Raw genomic sequence first — 24,659 nt, 5'->3', positions numbered from 1 at the left:
TAGAAAGCAAAACCCTGCAATGAATGTTTAGGACTAAACTGAAAGTAGGAAAGATTGGAATGGGGAGTCCTGAGGGGCTGGGACAGTGGCCGTGGTGGTCCAGTCCCCCTGGGTTGGCAGAAGCCGCTGGAAGGGGTTACAAGGAGAGGACAGGGCACAGCTGACCAGAAGGGCCAAACTCAGACAGGTGTACCCTGTCTTCATCATTTTTTTCATTTTCACATACCATAGAAATTTAAGCAAAATAGCTATTTTATATATATATATATATATAATATATATATTTGTATATCATATATATAAATTAGGCAAATAAAGAGTTCAGGGGGCACTGAGACAGGGCAACCCAGGAGCCACCTGAGGACAAGGTGGGACGTGGGTTGCTGATGCCTGGGTCACCAGCCCAGGCTGAACTGAGGATTGTTTATTATTGCTGATTTGGGGCCTGGGTCTCAGGGTGAGGAGCACCTGCAGGCCCTGCCTTCCAGCCCTTCCTGGCCTCTTGGGGGCCAGGGAGCTGCCCAGGCATGGTCCAAGCTAGCTAGGCTGGGGACTGCTGCCTTAAAATCCACAGCGGGGGACGCCCTCAGTGCACTTTTCCCCACCAGTGGGGTATAGATCCAGAAACTTCTTATGCTCTGCTGGGCTAAAGCAGTCCCCCTAATGTTCTGGTCTCTGTGAGATCCTGGGCTCTTGGGGATGGGGGTGGGCAGCTCAGATACAGTTAGGGCCTTGCTATATTGAGCTATAAAATGCTCCCGATTTCAAAGGGGTCTGGCTTCCTGATGTCTTAAAAAGAAAAGGTTCTTGCCAGGACACTTTTGTGGCAAGAAAGCACACTTGAAAAGCTGTCTGCTAAGTGCTATTCTAAAAATATTTACTAAACGTCAAGGCTGGAAAGAAAAGGAGGTCTTTTTTTCTAAAAAAGTCAAAAGAGGCTCCCTTGGAGGGGGCAGTTCCTCCCTGGCTTGGGGGCTGGTGACTTGGGCAGCCCATGGCCTGGGCCAGCCGGTCTGAGTTGTAGAGACTGGGAACTGGTGTTCTGATGGGGCCCAAGTCAATAATGAAGGGGCATGGGTGACCCGGCGCACCTGGGGGCTGGAGAGAACCCGGGCAGCCCTTCCTCCTTCCAAGGTGGGAGTCCTAAAAAGTATTTAAAAAGAAATAAAAGTAAAGGAAATAGGGGTGGGTGTGGGAGAAGGGCCATTTGGTATTAAGTTGAGAGTGTTAAAGAAAAAGTGTCATGGGCTGTGCAGGCGCCTGTATTTGCTGCAGGGGGTGGCGCTCAGAAGATGTTGGGGCACATGTGCCAGTCTTGCCTCTCCTTGGCTTCCCAGTAGCCGCCCTTGTATATGCAGGCCATCTCCCCGGTCAGTGGGTCCAGCCTCTTCTCGAACCACAGTGGCATGTACTCTTCTGCTTCCTTCTCTGCTGGGTGGGCACAGTGGCAGGTGGGCCGATGCCTTAATCCCCAGAACCCCACCTCTGTCCCCACTGAACACCCCTTCTCTTACCCTCCGCCCCCACCGTACCTTCCTCTCCTCCGCAGCCGCTGGGTGCGCAGGCCTCCAGCCGCCGTCGTCGCGACAAGCGCTGCTTCTCCTCCAGCCGCTGCTTCTCAGCATTGGCCTCGTCCCAGCGGCCTTTTTCCATCAGCCTCTGGTCAGGCCGCAGGCGGCTGTCCGTGGGTGCCACGCCCTCCTCATGCTCATTGAGGGTCAGGGCCAGCTCCGAGAAGTAGTACATGTTCTCTGCGTTTTCTCTGCATGGCAGGGGCAGCAGTTTGAGCCGACCTGCGCTCTGTCCCCAGGCCAACTCTCCCTGCCTGGGAGGGGTCCAGCCTCCTGGCCCCTGTGCCTCCTCACCCTCCACGTCTATCTGGCCTGGAAGGACCTTCCCAGTGCCCGGGGATGCCCCGGATGAACTGACCCAGCCAAACCCAGGTGCTGCAGGCAACTTTTTACCCCTGGCACCTCCAACACTTCACCACCCTGCAACTGTTTTGCCACATTAGTCATACCCAGGAATTGCTGAGTCTTAGCTTACTATTTTTCAACTTTTCTATTATGTGCATTTGAAGGCTACGCGTTTCACTCCCAAGGACTGCTTTAGCTGAATCCCAATACTTTTGGTGTGTAACAATGTTAAGTTACAAACATTTTAATTTTCATTTTATCTTTTTTGACCTACAAATTATTTGAAAGCATGTTTCTTAAATTTATAACATATGGCAAATTTTCTACTCTACCAATTAGTTGAAAGCATATTTCCTTCTTTTCTTTTTTTTTTTTTTTTTTTGGAGACTTTGTTGCCCTAGGCTAGAATGTGTGGAGTTGTAACCCACAGCAACCTTAAACTCTTAGGCTTATTAAGTGGTACTCTTGCCTCAGCCTCTGAAGTAGCTGGGACAACAGGCACCCTGCACAAGGTGGGGCTAATTTTTCTATTTTTAGTACATTTAGTAGAGACAGGTCTTGCTCTTGCTCAGGCTGTTCTGGAACTCCTGAGCTCAAGCTGTCCACCACCTGGGCCTCCCAGAGTGCTAGGATGGCAGGTGTGAACCACCTTGCTGGGATAAAAACAAATTTCTTAAATAAATAAAAGGCAAGTTTTCTACTTATTTTTTCCTAAAATAATTGCCTTGGAGTCAGACTGTTATACTTAGCATAATTTCAGCCCTTTCAAATTTGCCTTGTGGCCTGGTATCTGGTCAGTTTCTATATGTGTTCCATGTGATTGAAGAAAATATGTTTGCTACAGCTGTTGAGTTGTTATTCAGACTTTCCCACTTTGGTATAAATTTAGTTCCTTTCTCCTAATATTTCTATCTGCATTTTGCTGTATCTGTGCACATTTTGAAGCTATGTTATTAGGTACAGGGTACATTCAAATTTAAAACTTATTTTCTGGTGAACTAACCATTATTATGAACTGTCCCCCTTACTGCAGTTTTTTTGCAGTATTTCTGAAGATATATCTTCTTTCATCCTTTTATTCCAGTTTTTTCTTATTTAGATGTATTTCTTGTAAACCATGTATAGTGAGTTTTTAAAAACCTGTCTGAAATCACTTAATTACTGTACAGATATGTTGAATTTAAATCTACTGTCTTATTTTGTTCTTTTTGGACCTCACAAATTTGAATTAGTTGTAATCCTTGGTACTTGATACCTATCTTTATTGGTCCTTGCATGGTCTGCATTTATAAATGCAGTACTGCCACCCTGAACAAAAGGGTAGCATCCCAACAAAGCCTTACATCTAACTATATTGAAAACCTGCCAATCCATCTCCTGTTCAGATAGACACAAAAGCAAGACTCCTGGATGCTAGTCTGTTGCTTTCCTTTTAATTAAATTTTATTGCATCTTTTCGTATTCTAAGTCAGTGTTTCTCTCTCTCTATGCACATTCATATACAGATATTTTACATATATATTTTTTTACTCTTTTGAGACAGAGTCTTACTCTGTCACCCAGGGTTGAGTGCTGTGGCACTGTAGCTCACAGCAACCTCAAACACTTGGGCTCAAGGGATCCTCCTGCCTCAGCTTCCCGAGTAGCTGGGACTATATAGGTACCCACCCCAATACTTGGCTATTTTTTTTTTTTTTGGTAGAGACAGAGTCTCACTTTGTCACCCTTGGTAGAGTGCGATGGCGTCACACTGCTCACAGCAACCTCCAACTCCTGGGCTTAGGTGATTCTCTTGCCTCAGCCTCCCAGAGTAGCTAGGACTACATGTGCCCGCCACCGTGCCTGGCTTTTTTTTTGTTGCAGTTTGGCTGGGGCTGGGTTTGAACCCTCCACCCTCTGTATATGGGGCTGGGGCCCTACCCACTGAGCTAAGGCGCCGCCCAATATCTGGCTATTTTTAGAGACTTGGTCTTGCTCTTGCTGGTCTCAAACTCCTGAGCTCAAGCAATCTGCCTTTCTTGGACTCCCAGAGTACTAGGATTACAGGCATGAGCCATGATGCCTAGCTACCTTTGTGTATTCTTGATGCTAATCCTCTTACCTCCCCAAGTTTATACATTGTCTTTTTACTATCTTTAAATTGTCTTTTAATGAGCAAAAGTTCTCTTAATGAAACAAAAATATTTTAATATAGTCAAACGTATCAATGATTTTTTGTGTCCTACAATATATTTTCTTAAGGTCTTAAAGATACTCATCTATATGTTTTACTTAGAATTATTAATTAAAAGGGGGCAGTGCCTGTGGCTCAGTGGGTAGGGCACTGGCCCCATATACTGAGGGTGGTGGGTTTGAACCAAGCCCCTGCAACAACAACAACAACAAAAGAATTATTAATTAAAAGTCAAACTTAATACCTACTGTAAGACCTTTATTTGGAGTTGGTTTTTGTTACAGTGTAAAGGAGAGATTCAGTTCATTGTTTTCCATTTTTCCTTCAGATCACTATTTTTCCCAGATCCATTTAGTGAACAGTTCCATCTTTCCACGTTATCTGACATACCAAATTTGTTGTATCAGATATACATACATCCATGAATCTGTTTCTGGGCTCAGTATTTCTTTATACTATAGTTTCAAAATAATAGTCCTAGTAGGGCAAGTCCTCTTTTCTCTAGTTTCTTCAGAAATGTCCTTTATTCTTCAATACAAATTTAAAAATTCTAACATCAAATTCCATTACAATTCCTATAGGGATTTTTAGACTTTTTAGATCATGACATCTTTACAGTACTCTCTATCCATGAACACTTTCTCTCTCTCTCCATTTACTTAGCTCTTCTTCTTTGATATCTCTTTGTAAAACTTATAATTTTCCTTATAGAGGTCTTGAATATATTACAAGATTTATTACAAGGTCCTTGATGTTCTCTGATAATAACTGGTGTCTTAAAGTGCATTTTTCTAGTTTGCTGTTAGTGTATAGAAATGCAACTGATTTGTATGTTAATCTTCTTCTTCTTTTTTTTTTTTTTTGTAGAGACAGAGTCTCACTTTATCACCCTTGGTAGAGTGCCCTGGCATCACACAGCTCACAGCAACCTCAAACTCTTGGGCTCACACAATTTTCTTGCCTCAGCTTCCCGAGTAGCTGGGACTACAGGTACTGGAAAAACGCCCAGCTATTTTTAGAGATGTGATCTCCCTTTGGCTCAGGCTGGTTTCAAACTCGTGAGCTCAGGCGATCCACCCACCTTGGCTTCCCAGAGTGCTGGGATTACAGGCCTGAGCCACTGCACCCAGTGAATTTATTTTTTTTTTTTTTTTGAGACGGAGCCTCAAGCTATCCCCCTGGGGGTGTGCCATGGCCTCACAGCTCACAGCAACCTCCAACTCCTGGGCTCATGTGAGTCACCTGCCTCCGCCTCCCAAGTAGCTGGGACTACAGGCACCTGCCACAACGCCTGGCTACTTTTTGGTTGCAGCCATCACTGTTGTTTGGTGGGCTCGGGCTGAATTCAAACCTGCCAGCTCAGGTGTATGTGGCTGGCACCTTAGCTGCTTGAGCCACAGGCGCCAAGCCTGTATGTTAATCTTCTAAGCACCTAAAATGCTTTCTCTGAAATGTGTATTTACTGTAATCTATTATTATGATGAATTACTTTAGAGATTTTCTAATATAAATAATTTTTGTATGCCCAGGCAAATCCACAATGATTATAGAATGTTATCCTTTTTATACACTGTTGGATTAGATTTTATGATATCTTGTTTTGGATATTTGCTTACATATTCATAAGTGAAATACAGAATTATCATTTTCCTATTTTTGTCTTAGCCTGGACTGGTATAAGGGTTATTCTGGCCCCCTAGTAGGAGAGAGACTATTTTCTCTTTTTTTAATGGTCTTTATGACTTTATATAAAAATTTGGTAGCATTCACCTGTAAAATTATCTGGGCCTTGTTTTATGTTTTAAACTATTGCTTCAGTTTCTTTAATTATTATAGTTCTATTCATACTTTTAATTTCTTCTAGAGTCAGTTCTTGTAAATTATATTTTTCTAAGAATTTATCCTTCCAATTTGAGTTTTAATTATCTCTATACTTCATATGTCATATTAAAACTTTTTCATTATTATGTTATTATTATTTTGGAGACAGAGTCTCACTTTATTTTTTAATGAGGGCACTTTATTGCCCTCAGTAGAGTGCAGTGGTGTCACAGCTCACAGCAACCTCCAACTTCTGGGTTTAGGCGATTCTCTTGCCTCAGCCTCCTGAGTAGCTGGGACTACAGGCTCCTGCCACAACACCCAGCTATTTTTTTGTTGCGATTTGGTCAGGGCTGGGTTTGAACCCACCACCCTCGGTATATGGGGCCGGCGTCCTACCCACTGAGCCACAGGTGCTGCCCGACAGAGTCTGACTCTTTCACCCCCAGCTGCAATGCAGTGGCATCCCTGCAACCTCACACTCTTGGGCTCAAGTGATCCTCCTGCCTTAGCCTCCTGAATAGCTGGGACTATATGCATGTACCACCATGCCTGACTAATTTTTTCTATTTTTAACATAGACGGGGTCTTGCTCTTGCTTAGGCTGGTCTCCAATTCTTGAAGTCAAGCAGTTCTCTTGCCTGGGCCTTACTAAGTGCTAGGATTACAGGCATGAGCCTCCACACATTGCCTATTAATAATATTTATTTCTGTCTTGATCAGCTTTGCCAGTAGTTGTCTTTGTCAGTTGTCTTTCCCTCAAAGAATTAACTTTTGGCTATATCAAACTAATTTTGCCTTTTTCTTTTTTACTGATTTCTATTCAAGTATATTTTCTTCTTTCTTTGGTATACATTAAACTTCCTCTAAGGCAGTGGTTCTCAACTATATTAAAGGACCATGGCATTAGGAAGGTTGAGAACCACTGCTCTAAGTTCTTAAAGGAAGAACTTTGGTTTAAACTATTCAGGGCAATATATATAGGGTGGCCATAAAGTCTGTGTGTAATTTAAAATTTAAAATTTATGGCTATCCTGTATTTCCTTTGACCATTGCCTTTGTTGTGTCCAGCCAGTTTTTATTTGTTCATTTATTTATTGCAGTTTTTGGCTGGAGCCAGGTTTGAACCTGCCACCTCTGGTATATGGGGCCAGTGCCCTATTCCTCTGAGCCACAGGCGTTGCCCCAGTTTTGATTTCTTTTATATCATGCAGTTCTACATATTTTAAAATTTCCATTCTAATATATTTAACCCCTGAGTTGTTTAGTAACTTAAAAGTCTTTAAGTTACTAACTTACTAAAGGGATGGGAGCTCATGCCTTTAATGTCATGGAGAGTGAAGTGGCAGTATCAGTTGAGGCCAGGAGATCAATACCAGCCTGGGTGACATAGCAAAACTTCTCTAAAATAAATAAATCAATAAAATTACCCAGGCATGATAGTAGATGCCTGTAGTCCCAACTGCTTAGGAGGCTAAGGCAGGAGGATCACTTCAGCCCAAGGGATTTGAGGTTGCAGTGAACTATGATCACACCACTGCAAAGAATGGGTGACAGAATGAGACTCTATCTCTTAAATAAATTCTAAATGTGTCGGGATTTTTAAAATCATTTTTAAATTTGATGTCAATCTAATTCTTCATCCTTCAATGAAAACTTTTTCTCCTCTCTGGAATCTTTTGTATTTTCTCTTTGGTATTCTTAATTTTGACTGTATAATTTTATCTAGAATAATGTTTTTCTGTATTTCTTGTCTTTAGCATTCTATAGGCTCTTTTAATCCAATGTATTTCATCTTTTAAAATTTTTAAACCCCACAGGAATTTATTCTTGTTTATTCAATGTACACTTAGGGTCACACAGTTTTGTTCTTCACTCATTCATATACATCTTAGATCTTCCATCTGGGAAATGTATCTTCACTATTTCTTTAACTATTTCTCCTTCTCCATTTAAAAAAATTTCTTCTCCTTCTGGGATTGGGATTCCAATTAAATGTATTATTTTAGGAGTTACCCTAGGAATCACAATATAGGTATTTCATATAATGAGAAGTTAATCTGGGTTGGGCGCAGTGGCTCATGCCTGTAATCCTAACACTCTGGGAGGCCCAGGCAGGAGGATCCCTTGAGCTCAGGAGTTCAAGACCAGCCTAAACAAAAGTGAGACCCCATCTCTACTAAAAATAGAAAAATTAGTTGGGCAATGTGGTGGACGCCTGTAGTCCCAGCTACTTGGGAGGCTGAGGCAGGAGGATCGCTTTAGCCCAGGAGTTTGAGGTTGCTGTGAGCTAGGCTGATGTCATGGAACTCTAGCTTAGGAAGCAAGAATATGACTCTGTCTCAAAAAAAAAAAAGTAATATTTGTCTGTTTTTTTTTTTTTTTTTTTCAGGCAGACCTGGATTTAGCTTATGTGTGTCATGATCCTTCTCCTCTTCCTGGGTAGCTCCAGGGCCTTTGAACAGTTTCCCTCTATTTATTCCTCATCTGACTTATATAGATGAGGAATAAAATTATAAACCCCACAGGAATTATATACTTTTGTTTATTCATTCATTCATATACATTTTGGATCTTCCATCTGGGATCATGTTCCTTTTGCTTAAGGTATATCCTTTATAGCAGGTCTGCTGGTGGCAAACTGAGTTGTTTGCCAGAAAATGTCTTATTTCAGCTTCCTTCTTTAAGGATGGTTTCCCTGGGTATACAATTTGCCAGCAGCGAATCTTTCGGTACATGGAAGACATCATCTAACTTTAAGTTCCCATCATTGTTGATGAGGAGACAGCTGTCAGTCTGCTATTCTTCAGAAAGTAATGTCTTTTAAAAAAAAATCTGGCTTTTTGATGGGGCGCGGTAGTTCATGCCTGTAATCCTAGCACTCTGGGAGGCCAAAGCAGGTGGACTACTTGAGATTCAGAGTTCCAGAGCAGGCTGAGCAAGAGTGGGACCCCATCTCTACTAAAATAGAAAAAAAAAAAAAAAGCCAGGCATAGTGGCACATGCTTGTAGTCCTAGCTACTCGAGAGGCTGAGGCAAGAGGATTACTCAAGCCCAAGAGTTTGAGGTTGATGCCACGGCACTCTCCCCAGGGTAACAAAGACTGTCTCAAAAACAACAACAAAAATTTACCTTCGGCTCGGCGCCTATAGCTCAACCGGCTAAGGCGCCAGCCACGTACACCTAAGGTGGCGGGTTTGAATCCCCAGCCTGGACCCGCCAAACAACAATGACGGCTGCAACCAAAAAATAGCTGGGCGGGTGCCTGTGGTCCCAGCTACTTGGGAGCCTGAGGCAGGAGACTCGCTTGAGCCCAGAAGTTGGAGGTTGCTGTGAGCTGTAATGCCACGGCACTCTGCCCAGGGGGACAGCTTAAGGCTCTGTCTCAAAAAAAAAAAATTTACCTTCTAATATTTCCTCTTCACTGTATAGATTTAGGTATAGAAACTTCTCTATTTTCTCTTCAGATATGGTCTCTTTTTCTTTCTTGGCCTCTGACTAGAAGTATATCAAATCCTGTTCTCAAACATGCTGTGTACAGAAATGCCATGGGGATCAAATTGAAAATGCAGATTCCATTACAGGAGGTTTAGGGAGATTCTCGCACACTAAAAAGCTCTCATGGGATGCTGGTGAGCATGTTTCAGGGATCTCACTCTTCACCACTAAGTGATAGGTCTTCTCACTCTAGCTTAATGTCTATTCCAGTTTTTGTCTCTTTATGCTGCAGTTTGATAATTTCTTCTGACTCGTTTTCAGGTGACAGATTTTACTGAACTGTTGCATGGAGTTCTCAATTTCAGTTATTTTATTTTTATTTGTAGAATTTCTCTTTTGTTCTTTTTGGAATCTTCTGTGCCACTTTTTATAAATAACTTTCTGTTTCTTAGTTATTTTTAAGTTTGGTTTTTGGAAGAACTTTGTCTCATCACCTTGTTTAAAGTTTCTGTGTAGCATTTGCTACCTGATAATTTCACACTTGTTTATTGTTGGGTGTCTGGCTTCCATGGTGGGTGTCAACTGCATAATATTGTTCTTTGCCCATGTGTGAACCAACTTCTCACCCCCAGCCTCCTGTGCCTGTCACTTCTTCCTGTCTGGCCAAGTTGCAGGGGGGTGGGGTGGTGTGTCTTCTGCCTGTCTACTACTCACTGGCCTCTGTCCCTCACCCTCTCCCTTGACATCTGTCCTGTAGTCTGCAGAGGGGCCTACTCACGGTAGTGGATACTTCTTCCACAGCAGCTTGGACGGCAGGGTCTGGTACACTGTCTTCTGCTTCCCGTCAGAGCTGGGGCTACTGGAGCTGCTTTGCACAATCTTGGCGCACTCTATCTGTTCATCCCATGAGCCTGACAGCACGTACTGGGCCTTGCCAAGGCTGTCACTCACCACTCCTGACACCTATGGACATTGATGGGATCAGTCTAGGTGCATGTGCTGCTTTGGGTCCCCTGAACTTCTGAGGATGTCCTTGCTTACCTTTCGGGCTGCCTCTTTGGAGAAGTAGCTATAGGGCAGGAACTTCATCTGGCACCGGTCATTGGTTTTATGGTTCACAATCTCAATGTCCCCTGACTGGCAAGAGAGGGTTGTGGTTAGCAGCCAATCTTCAGGCCATATACCCCACCCCCCAGGGCACCCCTGACCTGGTCAATCCAGAGCTTGCCCACGATGATGTTGTGCACAGTGGAGGTGCTCTTTCTCCACACGTAGTGATTCCCACTGGCTTGGAATTCTAAGTGGATGGCACCTGGAGGCCGGTACAGGTCAGAGGTTATGCCCACCCCCCCTCGTTCTAGCCTAGGGGTGAGTTTAGGCACCAGCAGGAGGCCCATCAGGGGAGAGCAGCAGACTTGCAGGGAGGTTTCTCCTGGAGGCCCCAAGCCAGCTTTTGCATTGACACAGTCCTGCTTAAGCAGAATATCTTTCTGTCCCAGGAAGGCACAGGGCCCCAGCTTACCCAGTGGCATGATGGAGATATATTTTCCCCGGAACTTGCTGGAGATGGTAATTTCCTGCCAGAGGCTCCAGCCATGCTTGGAGAACACATAGTGTGCAGCCGCTGGGGGATGGTGGCTCACCTGAGACCAGACCGAGGATGTGAGCATCTGTAGCATAGAGGCCCAGGCACCACTTGTCCAGCCAGGGAGCAGCAGCCTGCCCTGCCCCCAGTGTACACGGCACTGCAGCCATGCAAAGGACATCCTGCACCAGTGCTCTCCCACCTCCCAGTCTCCATTGTCTGTTTTTCCTTATCCCACAACCCCTGTGTCTGCAAGGCCCCAGATGCCCCTCTTCCCAGCCTACTTATTCCCTAGGGCACTAGCCCTAGCCTGTTGGCTTCCTGGTGCTCCTGGACACCTCCCCTCAGATAGGCTCAACCGGACCAGGCAGAGCTGGGCTCCTGCTGCTCCATCACGAGTCCCCCGTCTGCATAAGAGGCAACCCCACCTGCTTCCTATGCCTCAGACGTGCAAGCTAAACCTGGCACCTGCTCCAAGAGACAAGTGAACTGTCCTGGAGCTCAGCTGTTGCCTCTGTAAGTCCTCAGGGGCAATAAGGGTCACAGAGATGTGACCAAACAGGGTTGGCCCCGGAACTCTGCCTCCTCCATACTTTGATTACAGGATCAACCTCCACCGACTGCTTTGGAGTCTCCCTGATGCTATTTCCCAAGCCCCATCTAATCCCAAGCAAAGGCTGTCTACGCTTTCTACAAAGCACCCAGCATCTGCCCCTGATACTATGCCTACCCCTGTCTCCCTGCCCACTCTGCCCACTGCAGCTGGCAGGATCCCCCGAGGTCAGGGTCTGGCCTTCCACACAGAGTGAAGCTAGAGTCCTTTCCTCCCCTCATTCTCTGTGCCAGCCAAACTGCTTCCTGACCACCCCCTTTCTAAAAGAGCCAGAAGCATCTAGGATACCTGTCCTTGCCCTCTAAGCTTATGGGAACAAGAACTATAGCTGTTCATTTCCCAGCCATACCCTCAGGCATGAACAGCCCCAGCAGGTGTAAGCACTTAGCAAGTGCTGAATGGAGAGAGCTGTTCCCTCAGTGGCTCAGGCTGAGGACCCTGGGGTTACCTTGACTGCCCGCATCAGCCACTTGAAGTGTTAGCAAACCTGCTGGCTCTGGCTTCCCCACCCTCAGGGTCTGGGTAACACACACACCCCTGCATGGGTCACTGAAACCACTTCTAATGGGTCCTCACAATAGCTAGAACCTTTAGCTGGCTGGAGATGGTGACTTCTTGACCTCCTATGCTCATCCCAGGAGCCAGAGTCATACAGGCACCAACAGATTTGCCTCTTTTCCCATAATGAACTGAGGCTCCCAGCCTGCTGGACTTGGGTCTCGCCTCGTCCTCTCAGGGAAGGGATGCAGAAGGTGGGGGTGGTCCATCCTGAGGTGCATGGCCCAGGTTCCCCATGCCTGCTGCTGTTCAACTCAGTGGTGACCCCATGCTGCAGCCTGCGAAGACTCTCCCACAGGCCTGCTGATGTCTCTCCACTTCTGCTCCATGATTTCTTGGCCAGGAGCTATGTCTTCCCCTTCCTCACACATCGGACTGAGTTCTGTCCTCACCAGGCTCTCCTCCATCCCTCTGCTATGGAGGCCTTGCTGCCCAGCTAAAACTCAGCATAACAGCCCCTTGGGCATAGGCAGTCAGGGTTAGAGGTCACATCCCATTTGTCTTGCTTTGACCCTGGGCTTGGCAGGAGCTTGGCCAAGGTGTGAGTGGGCTGCCTGGCACCAGGCTGGCCGACTCACCTGCTCGCAGAGGGAGCGCAGACCCATGTCATCAAGGCGGTCCAGCTCGAAGGTCTCCCCCAGCATGGGGTTGAAGGGCTTGGCGATGCGGTGCACGGTGGTGGAGTAGGAGGACACAGAGAAGGCAGCCACCAGGCACATCTGCTCCAGGGAGCTGGTGCAGTGCACGGCCTTGTCCAGCAGGTGGTGGTATTCCAGGTCCTCAGTCAGCCGCTGGAGCATCGACAGCGGTTCATTGAAGTTCACCTGCAGGTGGGTGGCTAAGTGGTCAGGCAGGAGCCAGCACCTGGCTTGGCACAGCACCCTGACTTTCCTCAGGTGTTCAGAGTCATCCTTGCTCAGATGAAACCTTTGTAGTGAGGTTCCTTGGATGAGTATGACCAACACTGCAGCATCACCCCCCAACATGCTGTCACTTCCTTGGCCCCCTCTTGCCTTAGTTTCCTCCCTAGCCTTCCGTACCTTCTGGCATACTGGGTCATTATGAAAATTTTAAGATATACAAAAATCAAGGCCAGGCATGGTGGCTCACGTTTGTAATCCTAGCACTCTGGGAGGCTGAGACAGGTGGATTGCTTGAGTTCACCCAAGCTCACTTAACTCACTGAGTTCAAGACTAGCTTGAATAAGAGCAAGACCCCGTCTCTAAAAGAAAAATAAAATAGCTGGGTGTTGTAGCAAGCCCCTGTAGTCCCAGCTACTTGGGAGGCTGAGGCAAAAGAATCACTTCAGCCTAAGAGTTTGAGGCTGCTGTGAGCTATGCCATGGCACTCTACCAAGGGTGGCAAAGTGAGACAACAACAAAAAACAAAGAAAAACAAACACAAAAATCAAGAAATGTAAAATCTGTGCAGGCAGAAACAAATGAAACCCTCCCAGCAACACTGATAAGCTGAGCAAGCTGAAATTTGCACAAGTGAATCTGAAAGGATACTGAGTTTCTTGAAAGTGAAATAGTGGACCATAACACAGTCTGTCTCAAAACTTACATGGTAACCCACATATGATCACTGTCACTCTCCCCTGTGAGGAGGGACACCCCATAAAGTTCAGGGTTTCTGACTCACCCACAGTTACATGTTCAGTGCTGAATCATAGGAATAAGAATGAGTGAATGAACAAATGCATCCATGAGTGCAGAAAGTGGGTCTTCCTCACATGCCAGCTGTGATACAGGTTCCCCATGGAGGGGTTGGTGCAGGACAGGTGATACTTAAGGTCTCTGTCTGAGTCTCAGGTCAGTGTGATGCTCCCCTTGTGATGCCACTGGCTGAGAATCTTCCCTGAATTATCTCCTCTCAGAGGCTGTGAAAGGGGCCCTGTGCTTCTGCCCTGTGCAACGGGGACACAGAGACCAGAAATGTGAAGGGACTTGTTCTGGGTCACACAGTGAAACCAGTTGGCCTGGAGTCCTTCCTTGGTGGAGATGCTACCACAGTCTGGTGGCACAAGAGTCTGAGCTCTGCCCTTGGCCTACCGTGTGACCCTGCTGAGCCTCTGCTTCATGGCGGAAGGTACCATGAAGGGTCATGGTACCATGATGGGTCCCAGCATAAAGGAGCCCCCAGCCCCTGCCCCACAGCTCAATCCTGCTATTCTCCTTCTCTGGAATCGGAGCAGTCAAGACTTTGAGCCTCATCAGGTCCAGAATGCTCAGGGTTCCCCACGTCTCTGAGCGAGCCCCTCCCCTCACAGCCTGAAGACCCTGCTCTCCAGGCAATTGGACAACACTAACAAACAGGATTAAATATTTATAGACTCCTCCCATGCTGTTAAGAAACTAACACCCTAGGGCTGGGTGTACTTCACGTAGGCCATAGATTCTTGTCCACAGACAGGAAAATGGCCCCAGAGGCCCACTGAGGCTACCCTGTCCCAGCCCCTACCGGCATGGGGATCTTGGAGAGCTCCCGTCCGATGCAGTTCTTCATGATGCTCCAGAGGTTAAGGCTGTAGTTGGGCTTGTTGGGGATACGGACTCTTCTCTTGACCTTGGATGAATCCTTGGGTATAAGTGAGGCACCATCTAGCACCTGCCAGAGAAGCAGGGCACAGCCATCAGTGGAGGCCAGATCTCTCCCTCAGTCTCCAGGTCCCTGCCTTGCCCTCTGACCCCCTGAGGGTGAGGCCTCTAGCACACTGCTGGCCAGGAGGGCAGGCCAGCTCTGCCTGAACTCTGAATGGGAAGCAGATTAGGGACCTAAAGGTAGTCAGAGTGCAGGGCTATCTGGTGGCCCCTAGCTCTTGGTGCAGGCCTATTTCCCTCAGCCACCTGGAGCCTGGCTCTAAGCAAGAGCCTCCTATTAATTCTTAGGGTACACCTACCTCATTTATGTTGTCTGATGAGGCCCAGTCCACATAGCCTGACCCGGTTCCACTTTCAGCTTTTCTGCAGTACACACAACCATGAAGCAAGTTACTGACAAATCCTGAGGCCTTGGGAGCTACCCCCACATTCTCTCCAGATGTCTCAGTGAAGGCTGAAGGCACCCACTCAAGGCTGCTTCTAATGGGGGAATCTCCAATTCGGGACAATGAAGGTAGAGGCTGAGGGGCCCAGGGCAGCAATATGGGGAAGTCCCCACCTGCTGATGTCCCTGGCAGTAGCTGCTTATGAAAGCCCTTGGATAGGGTCCCTGTACCCTAAGCTTCCTAGGCTGGCTGACTTAGACCCAAGATGAAGCTGGGGGTGGACATCACCTCTGGGAGAGCCTCACGGAGCCCTTTCTGTCACAGACCTCCTGTGTCCCCACATGTCCTTGACGGCCGTTCCTCTGACTTGCACACTAGACTGGGCCTCCTGAAGAAAAGGAGGGGGGTCTAAAGCCTTCAAGAGCCCATGGGTACTTGTGGCGGAGATGGTTGGCCCACAGAAGGGGTCACCGTGCCTGAGGGGGCCCAGGCTCTATGGGAGAGGTGACCCAGGCTGGCAGGACAGGAGCAGTCAGAATCTCAGGACATGGGAAGAAGCACCTCATCAATACAGAGCCCAGGTCTGGGAGCTCCAGGCCTATGAAGGGTAGGCAGGGCTGTGGAAGCCCAAGCAAGATCTTCCTGGCTACAGAGTTGAGACTGTTAACACTGCTGGGGATGTGGAGGAAGTTAGTTCAGAACAGCTGAGCCATGAACTTTGAGAGTAATTTAAAAATGTCCCCAGGAAATAGAAAATAATTGTGAGCTGCTGATGGGATTGAAAACTCCCTGAAGGGTGGAAAGGAGTCAAACAGTGCTTTCCCTGGAAGACACTGGAATGGAGAAGTGATACATGTGGGAGGACACAGCTCCAAGTGAAAAAGGAGTAGCCATTTGCACCCAGCCTGTCTCACGCTCTCCCACTGCACATGGCTGTGCAGTGGCATTGGCCACACCAATGGGCATTTCCTGTGGATCCCAACAACATTATTTTCACTGCTAGTAAGCATATGTCTTGGTCACTACTGTGTGTTCTGTGTGTATAGTTGTGCACCACACAGGGATGTTTTAGTTAATAATGGCATATGAGATGGTGGTCCCTTAGGATTATCATACTATTTTTACTGTGCCTTTTCAGTATTTAGATATGTATACATTTGCCATTGTGTTACAACTGCCTGCAGTATTCTGTATAGTCACATGCTATACATGTTTGCAGCACTACCCCCTGGTCTGGTGTGTGGAAGGCCAGGTCAGCCACGTGTGTGGACATGTACCCTGTGACGTTCTCATCATGATGAAATCATCTGCTGCAGCATTTCTCAGATTGTATCCCCATTGTTAAGTCTCAAGTGACTATATTTAAAACATGCTGAAAGAGTAAGCTTTTAAGAAAAATCAAACAAAGGCTTGGAAATACAAAATGAGAAACTTTCTGCATCCATCACTCCTGACACAGTGGAGGGAGCTGTTAAGACCCATTGCAACTCTGAAGCAAGAATGAGTGATCTGGGATCTTTAGACCATAGCCTGTGGGACCCAGCCTCTCCCCTATACCTCCAAGTTGGAACTGGATCCAGACAATGCTCTTTTCTCCATTGTCATTTTTTTTTTTTTTGGCGGTTTTTGGCCAGGGCTGGGTTTGAACCCACCACCTCCGGCATATGGGGCCGGTGCCCTACTCCTTTGAGTCACAGGCACCACCCTCTCCATTGTCATTTTCAGTTAAAATTGTCATGTAAACTTTACAAGGGCATTTTTGATTTAAGGAACAAAAGAATCTAAACAAAAATCCTATTTAAAGGATTGAAAAGAAGGAATCCCCCAAGTGTGTGTGTGTGTGTGTGTATATATATATATATATATATATGATAGAAAGAAAGCAGATGGAGCCTAAGAACAAGGTGGGAGAGGCTCCTGACTAAAGCCGTCCCCGCCTGGGGAGAGCCACACCTGTCCTCCTTGGGCTCTGTGATCACAGTGATGAAGGATGTGGAGTCTTCCATGGCATCGAAGTACTCAGTATCTTCATCTTCCTCGCTGTCCTCTCCTTTGGTAGTCAAGAGGCTTCCTAGAGACACATGCAGAGTTGCTGCCTTAGTTCATAATTTCAGAAAGGCCCCTCCTGCCTCCCTGAAGAAGTCCAGAGCCAAGGGCTTTCCTCCTCTGTCCCTTTCCTCCTCCTTCCCTTGCACCCTGCACTGTGCTTCCCTTGTTCCCTTTTCCTGGAATAAGGTGCTTTCCTTTCATCGTAGTCACTGCTCAAGGCCTCTCTCTGGAAGCCTCCCTGATCTCTCAGTACCCGGCTCAGTCTGTGGCCTTTTTGATGGACCCCCCTGCCTGAGGTTAGGGGGTGGTGACAGTTGTGCTCAGTTAACATTTCTTTTGAGAATCTAAACCTAGTATAGGGATACTACTGTCGGTCAGTCATGGGGATGGGACATATGAAGCCATGGAGAGGCAGGCCAAGGGTTGCCCAAGACACAAGCCCACATGTGAACACATTAAGAGGCATGTATAGGGGCACCAGTGGCCATGTGAGAGTCTGAGGGCTAAGGGACAGACCCAACTCACTGGCCAGCCCACACACACTCACCCTCACTGAAGCTCTTGGAAGGGTTGCTGGGCCGGCCAGGAGCAATGCGGAAGGCCCGCTCGAGGCTGTTGTGCTGCTTGGCTAACTGCTCAATCGTTTCCTCCAGGTGGACGCGCTGCTCCTGCTCATACTGCAGTGCCCGCTGCCATTTCCGGCTGTGTGTCTCTGCTAGTTCCAGGAAATCCCTGCAGGCCTGGTGAGGGGGAACGGGTGTGTGAGCCCCAGGCCTCCAGCCGGTGCCAGTCTGCACCTACCCACCAGACCCTCGCCTGCCCAGTGGCAGGGGCAGGGAAGAGGGCACTGGGAACACTGTCTAGTCTCGCCTTCCTCTGCTGGGGTGGTCAGAAACATGCTTGCTGCCCCTTTGGCCTCTGTGGGGATGTGAACCCTGGCACCCACCCTGGTCAGCTTCCCACAGTCAAGATGCCATTTGGAGAGCACCACACCTGGAGTGGCACTGGTCTACACACTGCCTTCTCAGCACAGCCCCTCTGGAGCTGGAGGATGCTGCATCTTTGCTCATCATGCCTGGGCCTCAGATTTGTCACTGACCCCTGACTACCTTGGAACCCAAGGCACCCCTGGCAGCTTAGTCTAGTCCCTGGCTTTGGCATAGAAGGAAGGAAAGCCATACTCTGCTGTACTGTCCAGCTCAAAGAGGTAACAGGTCTTATCTGGAAGAGCTGGGACTGGAACTTTCCACCAAGTTACCTCACAGTGTGTATCATATAACTCTGCTTTTTAGGTTCCTCTTCATGCCTGTGACCTACTATGACATCCAGATTCTTTTTAGCTTCTTAGGTGTATAGGTGGTTCCATCATGTTCTTACAAACTAGGGGTCATTCTGCCTGTCATTACGGTGGAGAGGAATGCCCAGGCCTCAGCTGTCTATGGAGGGCAGTGAAGTCCAATCCAGGGACCTTTGGATTTTCCCCATCTGGACACCTTTAACTTAATATGAAGGGACCCATCTCACCACACCTCCATCAGGGTCTGGCTGTTGCTTCCCTGCACTCCCTCCCTACCCCTTCAAGGACTACCTGTGCCCTAGAATGCCTGCTGGGCTCCACACATCACAAACTGTCTGACCCAGGTCAGAGACATGTTATCCTGGAGGGAGATAGGCACAGAGGCCCTTTTCTGTGACACAGGAACAAAGCAGCGCTCTCTTGATGGGCCATCAGGGGAAGTGGGGAGGTGATGTGTGCACTGGACAGACTCACTCTTGTGTGCTGCCACCCACCATTTGCCACTAGGTGCTTAGGCCTTCTACCACCAACTCCCACTGTTCTCAGACCTCTCGTTGTTTTCCCAGGAAACACCTGGACCCTGGCCTTAGTTAGGCCCACCTAGGCACTTGCCAGTTTGTTTACTTTCTGTAGTGACTGTGCCTGTTTCTTTTCACTGTAACCTCCTTCCATGGAATCCCCACAAGTCAGCAGGTGCTCCAGAATGTCTGCTGGCTGAGTGGGGCTTGCCAGGGGGCTGGGACTCATGACTGTAGGGGGTGAGCAGGGTTTGTGTCCTGGGCCTCTTGAGGACCGGCCACATTCTGGGCACATTGCCTGGGCTCACCTGGTTCACCCACAAGGAGGGCCTGAGTCCTGGCAGAAGACTTGGCTTGACTGAAAGGATGCCCAGCCTGGGGCTCCAGAGTACTGCCTACTCAGCTGGCCCCAGGGAGAGCATTCCTCTAACATGCCCTTCTCTCTGGCACCTTACCTCCACTAACTGTTCTCTAGCACCCATGTAGGGTGGCAGGGTGTGGGTGCCCCTCCTCATTTTGAAGATGGAGAAAGGGGGGCCTGCCCAAGGAAACCAGTGAAGTGTAGTGGACAGGCTACCAGGAGTCAGAGACCTAGGTGCTGGCACAGGCCACCTGGCCCCCTGAGCCTGTGTCCTCTTAGTGAGATAGTAATGTCTGACAGAACCTGCACTCACAAGCTTCCCTGGTTCTGCTTACCTAGCAAAATCCTTGTGGTAGGACAAGTGGGGTCACCCCCATTTGACAGATGGGAAAACTGAGGTCAAGTTCCTGGCAGCTCCTCCTTAGGGGCAGCAGGCTCCAAGGAGGAGGCACATTCACTCCAAACTCAGGTTCAAGGTCTTCCCCACCCCCTGGAAAGATGCGGATACAGGTCTCTGCCTGGCCACACCTAAGCAAGGATTTATACTGACAGGTATCCTGCCGCAGGTTGGTGTGCGGAGGAGAGGGTGTCTCATGGAAGGAAAGACATCGCCTTATTTTATGTGCTTAACAGGGTCCTAAAGATGGGAAAGGCTGTATCCAGTACAGTTGAAGATCTGGAGCTATTCTGAGCTTACAAATTATGGGCCTGTAAGGCTCCCCCTTGGGTGTGGAGCTGCAGTCACTGGCCATCATGCAACTGGGATACCCCTATGGTAGCCCTGGGAGGGCCCTGGCTCTAGGCCTGACTTTGCTACCTCCAGGCTTGTGACCTGTAGTCAAGGTCTTCACTGCCCTGGTCCTATAGTGGCCTCCCTGCCTCTCCCTTCCTCACTGCTGTAAGCCTCAGGGTGGGGACCCTGACAACAGAATGACAATCTCCCTATAACTGGACCAGAAGGCACCTCTTTGCTGGTAGGTATAAGGGGTAGAGTACCCCTGTGGGTGCCTCAGGAACATTCTAGATCCTTACAGAAGCCCTGTGAGGTGGGTGGACAGAAACCTCCACCCCATTCCAAGATAGTGGACTGAGGTTCCAGTGGCACACAGCAAAGAGGTAGCAGAGCAAGATCTGGAACCCAGGTCCTCAATTTAGAGCTCATTCCATCTTTTGCTCCACGCCTCACATGTCCATAAAACCCATGTTCCCACATTGCCCTTGCTTGCTATGGCCCTCAGTGTAGCTCCAGTGCTAAGTTAGTCTTGATTCCTGTCACCTATTTACTGTGCTGCTATTGGTGGTGCAGGATAGCGGCCAGGCCCTGCCAAGCTGGCCTCATGATTTGTAGGGTGTGTGTGAAGAAGGGAGTTTGTATTGGGGAGATTGCCCTTGTCCATCTCCCTGTTACATGCTTTTGGGAAGCCCCTTGCCAGTTCCACCTGTTCCCCCCACAACCTTTTGAGACTCAGAGCCAGGAGAAGGGGCTGCTCAGATTAACAAGGGGTGACCAGGATGGGATCCTGGGTCTCTCTGAACTCTCCCCTTCTACACAACCAGGTCACCTCCACACAAGGCACAGTTTCCTCATTTGTCCAGCTTGGAGTAAAGGTGCAGAGGCCAGTGCTGTGCATGCATCGTGAAAGGTGACGGGTGCTTCATAGTTTTCCAGATATTTACTGGTCCATGGGCCCCACCCAGCAGCTGAACAGGGCTTTGTGCCTGTTCTGCACCCCACTGCCCCTTCTCTGCCCTGTATGACTGCTCCATCACTTCCTGCCAGCCCCCCGCAGCCCCAAAATCATCAGTCAGTAGGGTTTAACATAGATGGGTGCTTTGCTTTTATATACTTCATGTCATTTAAAACAAGACATATAGAAGAGCCACATAACAGCAGTATAAACAGCAGCCACAGGTCATGGTAGTAATTCCCACATCTGAGGCTATAAGGGTTTCCCAGCAACAAAAGCAAAGACTGAAGATGAATTAGGATCCTTACTCACCCCTCACTGTCCATAGGCTCTAAATACTTCAGAAATGGCCATTTTCTCCTCTGAGGGAAAATGGAGCGTTGGTTGTTTTGCTCCCCAGGTCCAGGCATCTGATAGCCTCTCCAGGCCTGGTGCCCAGGGGAGCCCACTCCTCCCCAAGCCTTCATGCGCAACCCACCAGGTATCGTGTCTTCCTGCGCTTCCCCTGGCTCAATCCCAAACACACCTATGTATTTGGAATCTGCCCCGCGTAACACCACACACCTCACAAACACCGAAGTTGCCTTTTCTAGAGTAAGTGTGTTTGAGGAGGGGGCTCAGAGAAGCCAAAGGACTTGCCTGAGCCCACAAGGAAGTATGTGCTGGGCCAGGATTGAGTTCCTGTGCCTGCATGTCTCCCAGGGTGTGGAACTAGCAAGGTCACAGTTTATTTCATAAAGCAAAATCTTTACTGCTGCCTGGGAGCAAGGGCAAAAATGTGGGATCTGGCTTTCCCAGCGTGGAGCTGGGCTCACTAACAAGCATACCTGAGAATAACCCTATCTAAGCAATGGTACCAGCCTCGTCGCAGGGAGAAGGGGCTGCCTCCTGGCACCTTTGACTCCAGCTGAAGGCTTCACCCAGATGGTCAGATTGCTGGCTGACAACCTGGCTAGGTGTGACCTCCATCCAGCTCACAGCTACTTGTTCACAGGGCTGACTGGCACAGTGCAGCAGGGGGACAGGAACTCAAATCCCCTGGGACAGATGGGCCTCTTTTGGGCCACAGGTGGCTAGGCTGGGCACATGCAGATAGCTGAGTGTCACAGTCAAAGGGAGGAGGCCGCTGTACCCTAATACTGAGAGGCTCACATGGTTGGAACCAGGTCCTTTGCCACAGCCACAGGTGGGGGTCACTTATAGCAGATGAGCTGCCTGGCCACCCATTGGACTGCTGAGAGCCTGTTTGCCCCCTCCACCCTTGATGCACCCACCTGGCGTCTGTGCCCAACTCCCAGGGTCTCCTCTGCCACTGCAGACCCTCTCCAGACCCCATCCTGGCCGTGCTGTGGGGAGAGGCAGGCGTCTGGGCTGGCCTTGCGGCCCTGGAATGCTGAGCTAGGCCGCATGTACTCATTAAGCTGGATTAGGCCTGGGGCCCAGCAGAGGGGTGATGGGGAGGGGGGGAGTCTCCCAGATCCCAGGAAGGGCCCAGTTGACCCAGCCTAGGCCCAAACATGGTCACATTTCCTCTAAGGCCTGTAACAACTATGCCTAGGGCTACGGAGCTTGTGCCCAGTTCTGTGCAGGAGGCTTGACTAACCCCAACCCCTACCCACATCACACTTGCGTCCTGAATCATTCAAGGGGAGGGGAATGAGTCTGGCTGGGAGCCAGAGCCAGTGTCTGGGCCCTACATGGGGGCTGCCTCACTGTCCACCCAGGAGCAGGCCTATAACCTCCTGACCCTTTGTGTCCCTGTGGGATTCCTATAGAGTCCCTGATTCTGTGACCTGTTAGGTCACTTATTCTCAAAATGGGGACAAGGTTCCAGTCTCCCAGCCCTGCCCTTTCCACTCCTTCACTGCAAGGCTGTGGAGAGGGTGCTAGTGAAAGGGCCAAGAGTATGGGCGCTCCCAAGATGCAGAGGGGCTGCTCTGGGGTACAGGTTCTCCAGATGGTGTGGTTCTACGTCTGTGGGGAAGGTGGGAAGCCTGCTGCTCCTAAAACAGTATGTGGGCCTTGAAGTCCAGGACAGAAAAGGCGGGCCTCATGTTGGGGAGTCCATGCCCTGCCCGCCCACTGGGGACACTCCCTCATGATAGCTCCGGCCTGGTCAAAAAGGCTGTGAGGGCTGCCTACCCAGGGGAAGCTAGGCCAGGGGCCATGCTGTGTGAACTCCAAGGGGAGCTGCTACTGGTCATCTTAACAGGTGCCCCATGGGACAGACATAAGAGTGTCTCTGACCTGGAAACCTTTGCCTGGCTGTACCCCAGGGGAAGGACAAACTCTAATCGCTTTTGCTACTCCTAATCCTAATCCTAACAACAATCGCACTGCTCCCCAAATGCAGGCGGGGGAGCAGGGTGTGAGGTCAGTCAGCCTGGGTCCTCTGTCTATCCTGTGTGTGGTCTGGGCAGGCTCTTGAGTTCCTGGGAGTCTGCAGAGCCAGGACTCTACCCCAGGCCTAGCCTTCAGAGGCTCTTGGCAAACTATCAGCCTCCTCCAGGTCACTTCCTTCCTAGATGGGGACATGAGAACTGCTGGACATTGGGTGGGTAGCTGTTGGGCTCTGGAGAGGCAAAGCGAGAGGCCAAATGCCTAGAGGTTCTAGGCCAGGCAACTGGTCCTGTCTCTGGTTATTAGCACATACAGCAGGTCTGGGCTCAGGGAGGATAGAGAAAAGGACATGCTCCCACCTGTGGCCAGGCCAGGACCTTCCAGGCATCTGACACACCTGCCTTATGGTAGCACTCTGGTTTCTGGACTACCAGGGGGTGGAGGACTCTCCTGCTCTCTGGGCTGCTGGGCTGAGGCTGCCCATGCTAATCCTCATGTCAGGAGTCGCAACTGTGGACTCCTGCCTTCCACTGGCCTGGAGGTGGTGTCATGGGGGGGCAGTCATAGAGGGTGATGGTGTCCCTGAGCCCCTCTGCATGGCCAGAGGACACACTGAGGTCAGCAGGATTTCCCCTCCCTTCCCACTGAGGAGCACAGGCTGGCCTCACCGTACACAGATGAAGACTGAGTTCAGCAGATGCCCCACAAAGGCAGGAGGTGGCAGTACTGACATTCAGGTCAGGTCTGTCTAACTCAGGGGCTGGAAGAAGCTTGGCCATCCTAAGTGTCAAAGATCAAGAATGGGGGGACCTCTGCAGCCACAGTGCCGAGGGTCTTCTGACCTGGCTGAGTCACCACACTGTGTGTCTATCATCCTCCTGGCCACTCACTGTGGCACTGGGCACAGCTGACCAGCACACATGAGGGCTCCAGCCCTTCCCAAATACCAACAGTGCACGGTCGCAATGTGACTCACTTTGGGCACTGGTGAGGCAGCTTTCTACTTCAATTAAAACTTTAAAATAACCCTTCCATATCCAACATAGTTTAAGCCTTTGTGTACAGGAACTGACGCCATCTGGCTACCAGTTTGCCAACTGATTTTAATTCTGGAATCTATTTTTACCCATCTCCCCAAGTCCCAAATGAGCAAGCTGGCAGAAGCAGAGCCGTGGTCAGCTGGACAGGAACCTGCCCCATGGGCCCTGGAAGGACGAGTGAGGACAGCTCGGGACCAAAGAGCCCCATGTAACCTGCTGAGCTATAAGCTAAATGGCCTGGGAGAAGACTTACAGCATTTTCAAGGCGAGCA

General features: G+C 49.1%; 1 protein-coding gene across 2 annotated transcripts in view; it reads right to left on the bottom strand.

Annotated features, from left to right (window-relative positions):
* Nucleotides 1–311: 311 nt before the first annotated feature.
* The window catches only part of OSBP2 (oxysterol binding protein 2), a 184,592-nt gene continuing 160,244 nt past the window's right edge, over nt 312–24,659 (bottom strand). Inside the window, exons 4-14 of one of the 2 annotated variants that reach the window (XM_023508949.1) lie at nt 17,691–17,883; nt 17,048–17,165; nt 15,008–15,071; nt 14,569–14,715; nt 12,683–12,928; nt 10,871–10,991; nt 10,557–10,660; nt 10,390–10,485; nt 10,127–10,311; nt 1,533–1,762; nt 312–1,431 (exon numbers count right to left, since the gene is read on the bottom strand). In XM_023508949.1, coding sequence (XP_023364717.1) covers nt 1,286–1,431; nt 1,533–1,762; nt 10,127–10,311; nt 10,390–10,485; nt 10,557–10,660; nt 10,871–10,991; nt 12,683–12,928; nt 14,569–14,715; nt 15,008–15,071; nt 17,048–17,165; nt 17,691–17,883 — 1,650 coding nt within the window. In that variant the 3' untranslated portion in view covers nt 312–1,285. The remainder of the gene's footprint in view (nt 1,432–1,532; nt 1,763–10,126; nt 10,312–10,389; nt 10,486–10,556; nt 10,661–10,870; nt 10,992–12,682; nt 12,929–14,568; nt 14,716–15,007; nt 15,072–17,047; nt 17,166–17,690; nt 17,884–24,659) is intronic. The other variant, XM_003803331.3, reaches the window with a different exon arrangement.

The sequence above is a fragment of the Otolemur garnettii genome, unplaced genomic scaffold, assembly GCF_000181295.1.
Source record: "Otolemur garnettii isolate 467f Iridium unplaced genomic scaffold, OtoGar3 scaffold00294, whole genome shotgun sequence".
In the NCBI taxonomy this organism is placed as follows: domain Eukaryota; kingdom Metazoa; phylum Chordata; class Mammalia; order Primates; family Galagidae; genus Otolemur; species Otolemur garnettii.
The sequence above is the reverse complement of the archived record's forward strand: the minus strand, read 5'-3'. Positions and strand labels throughout refer to the sequence as shown.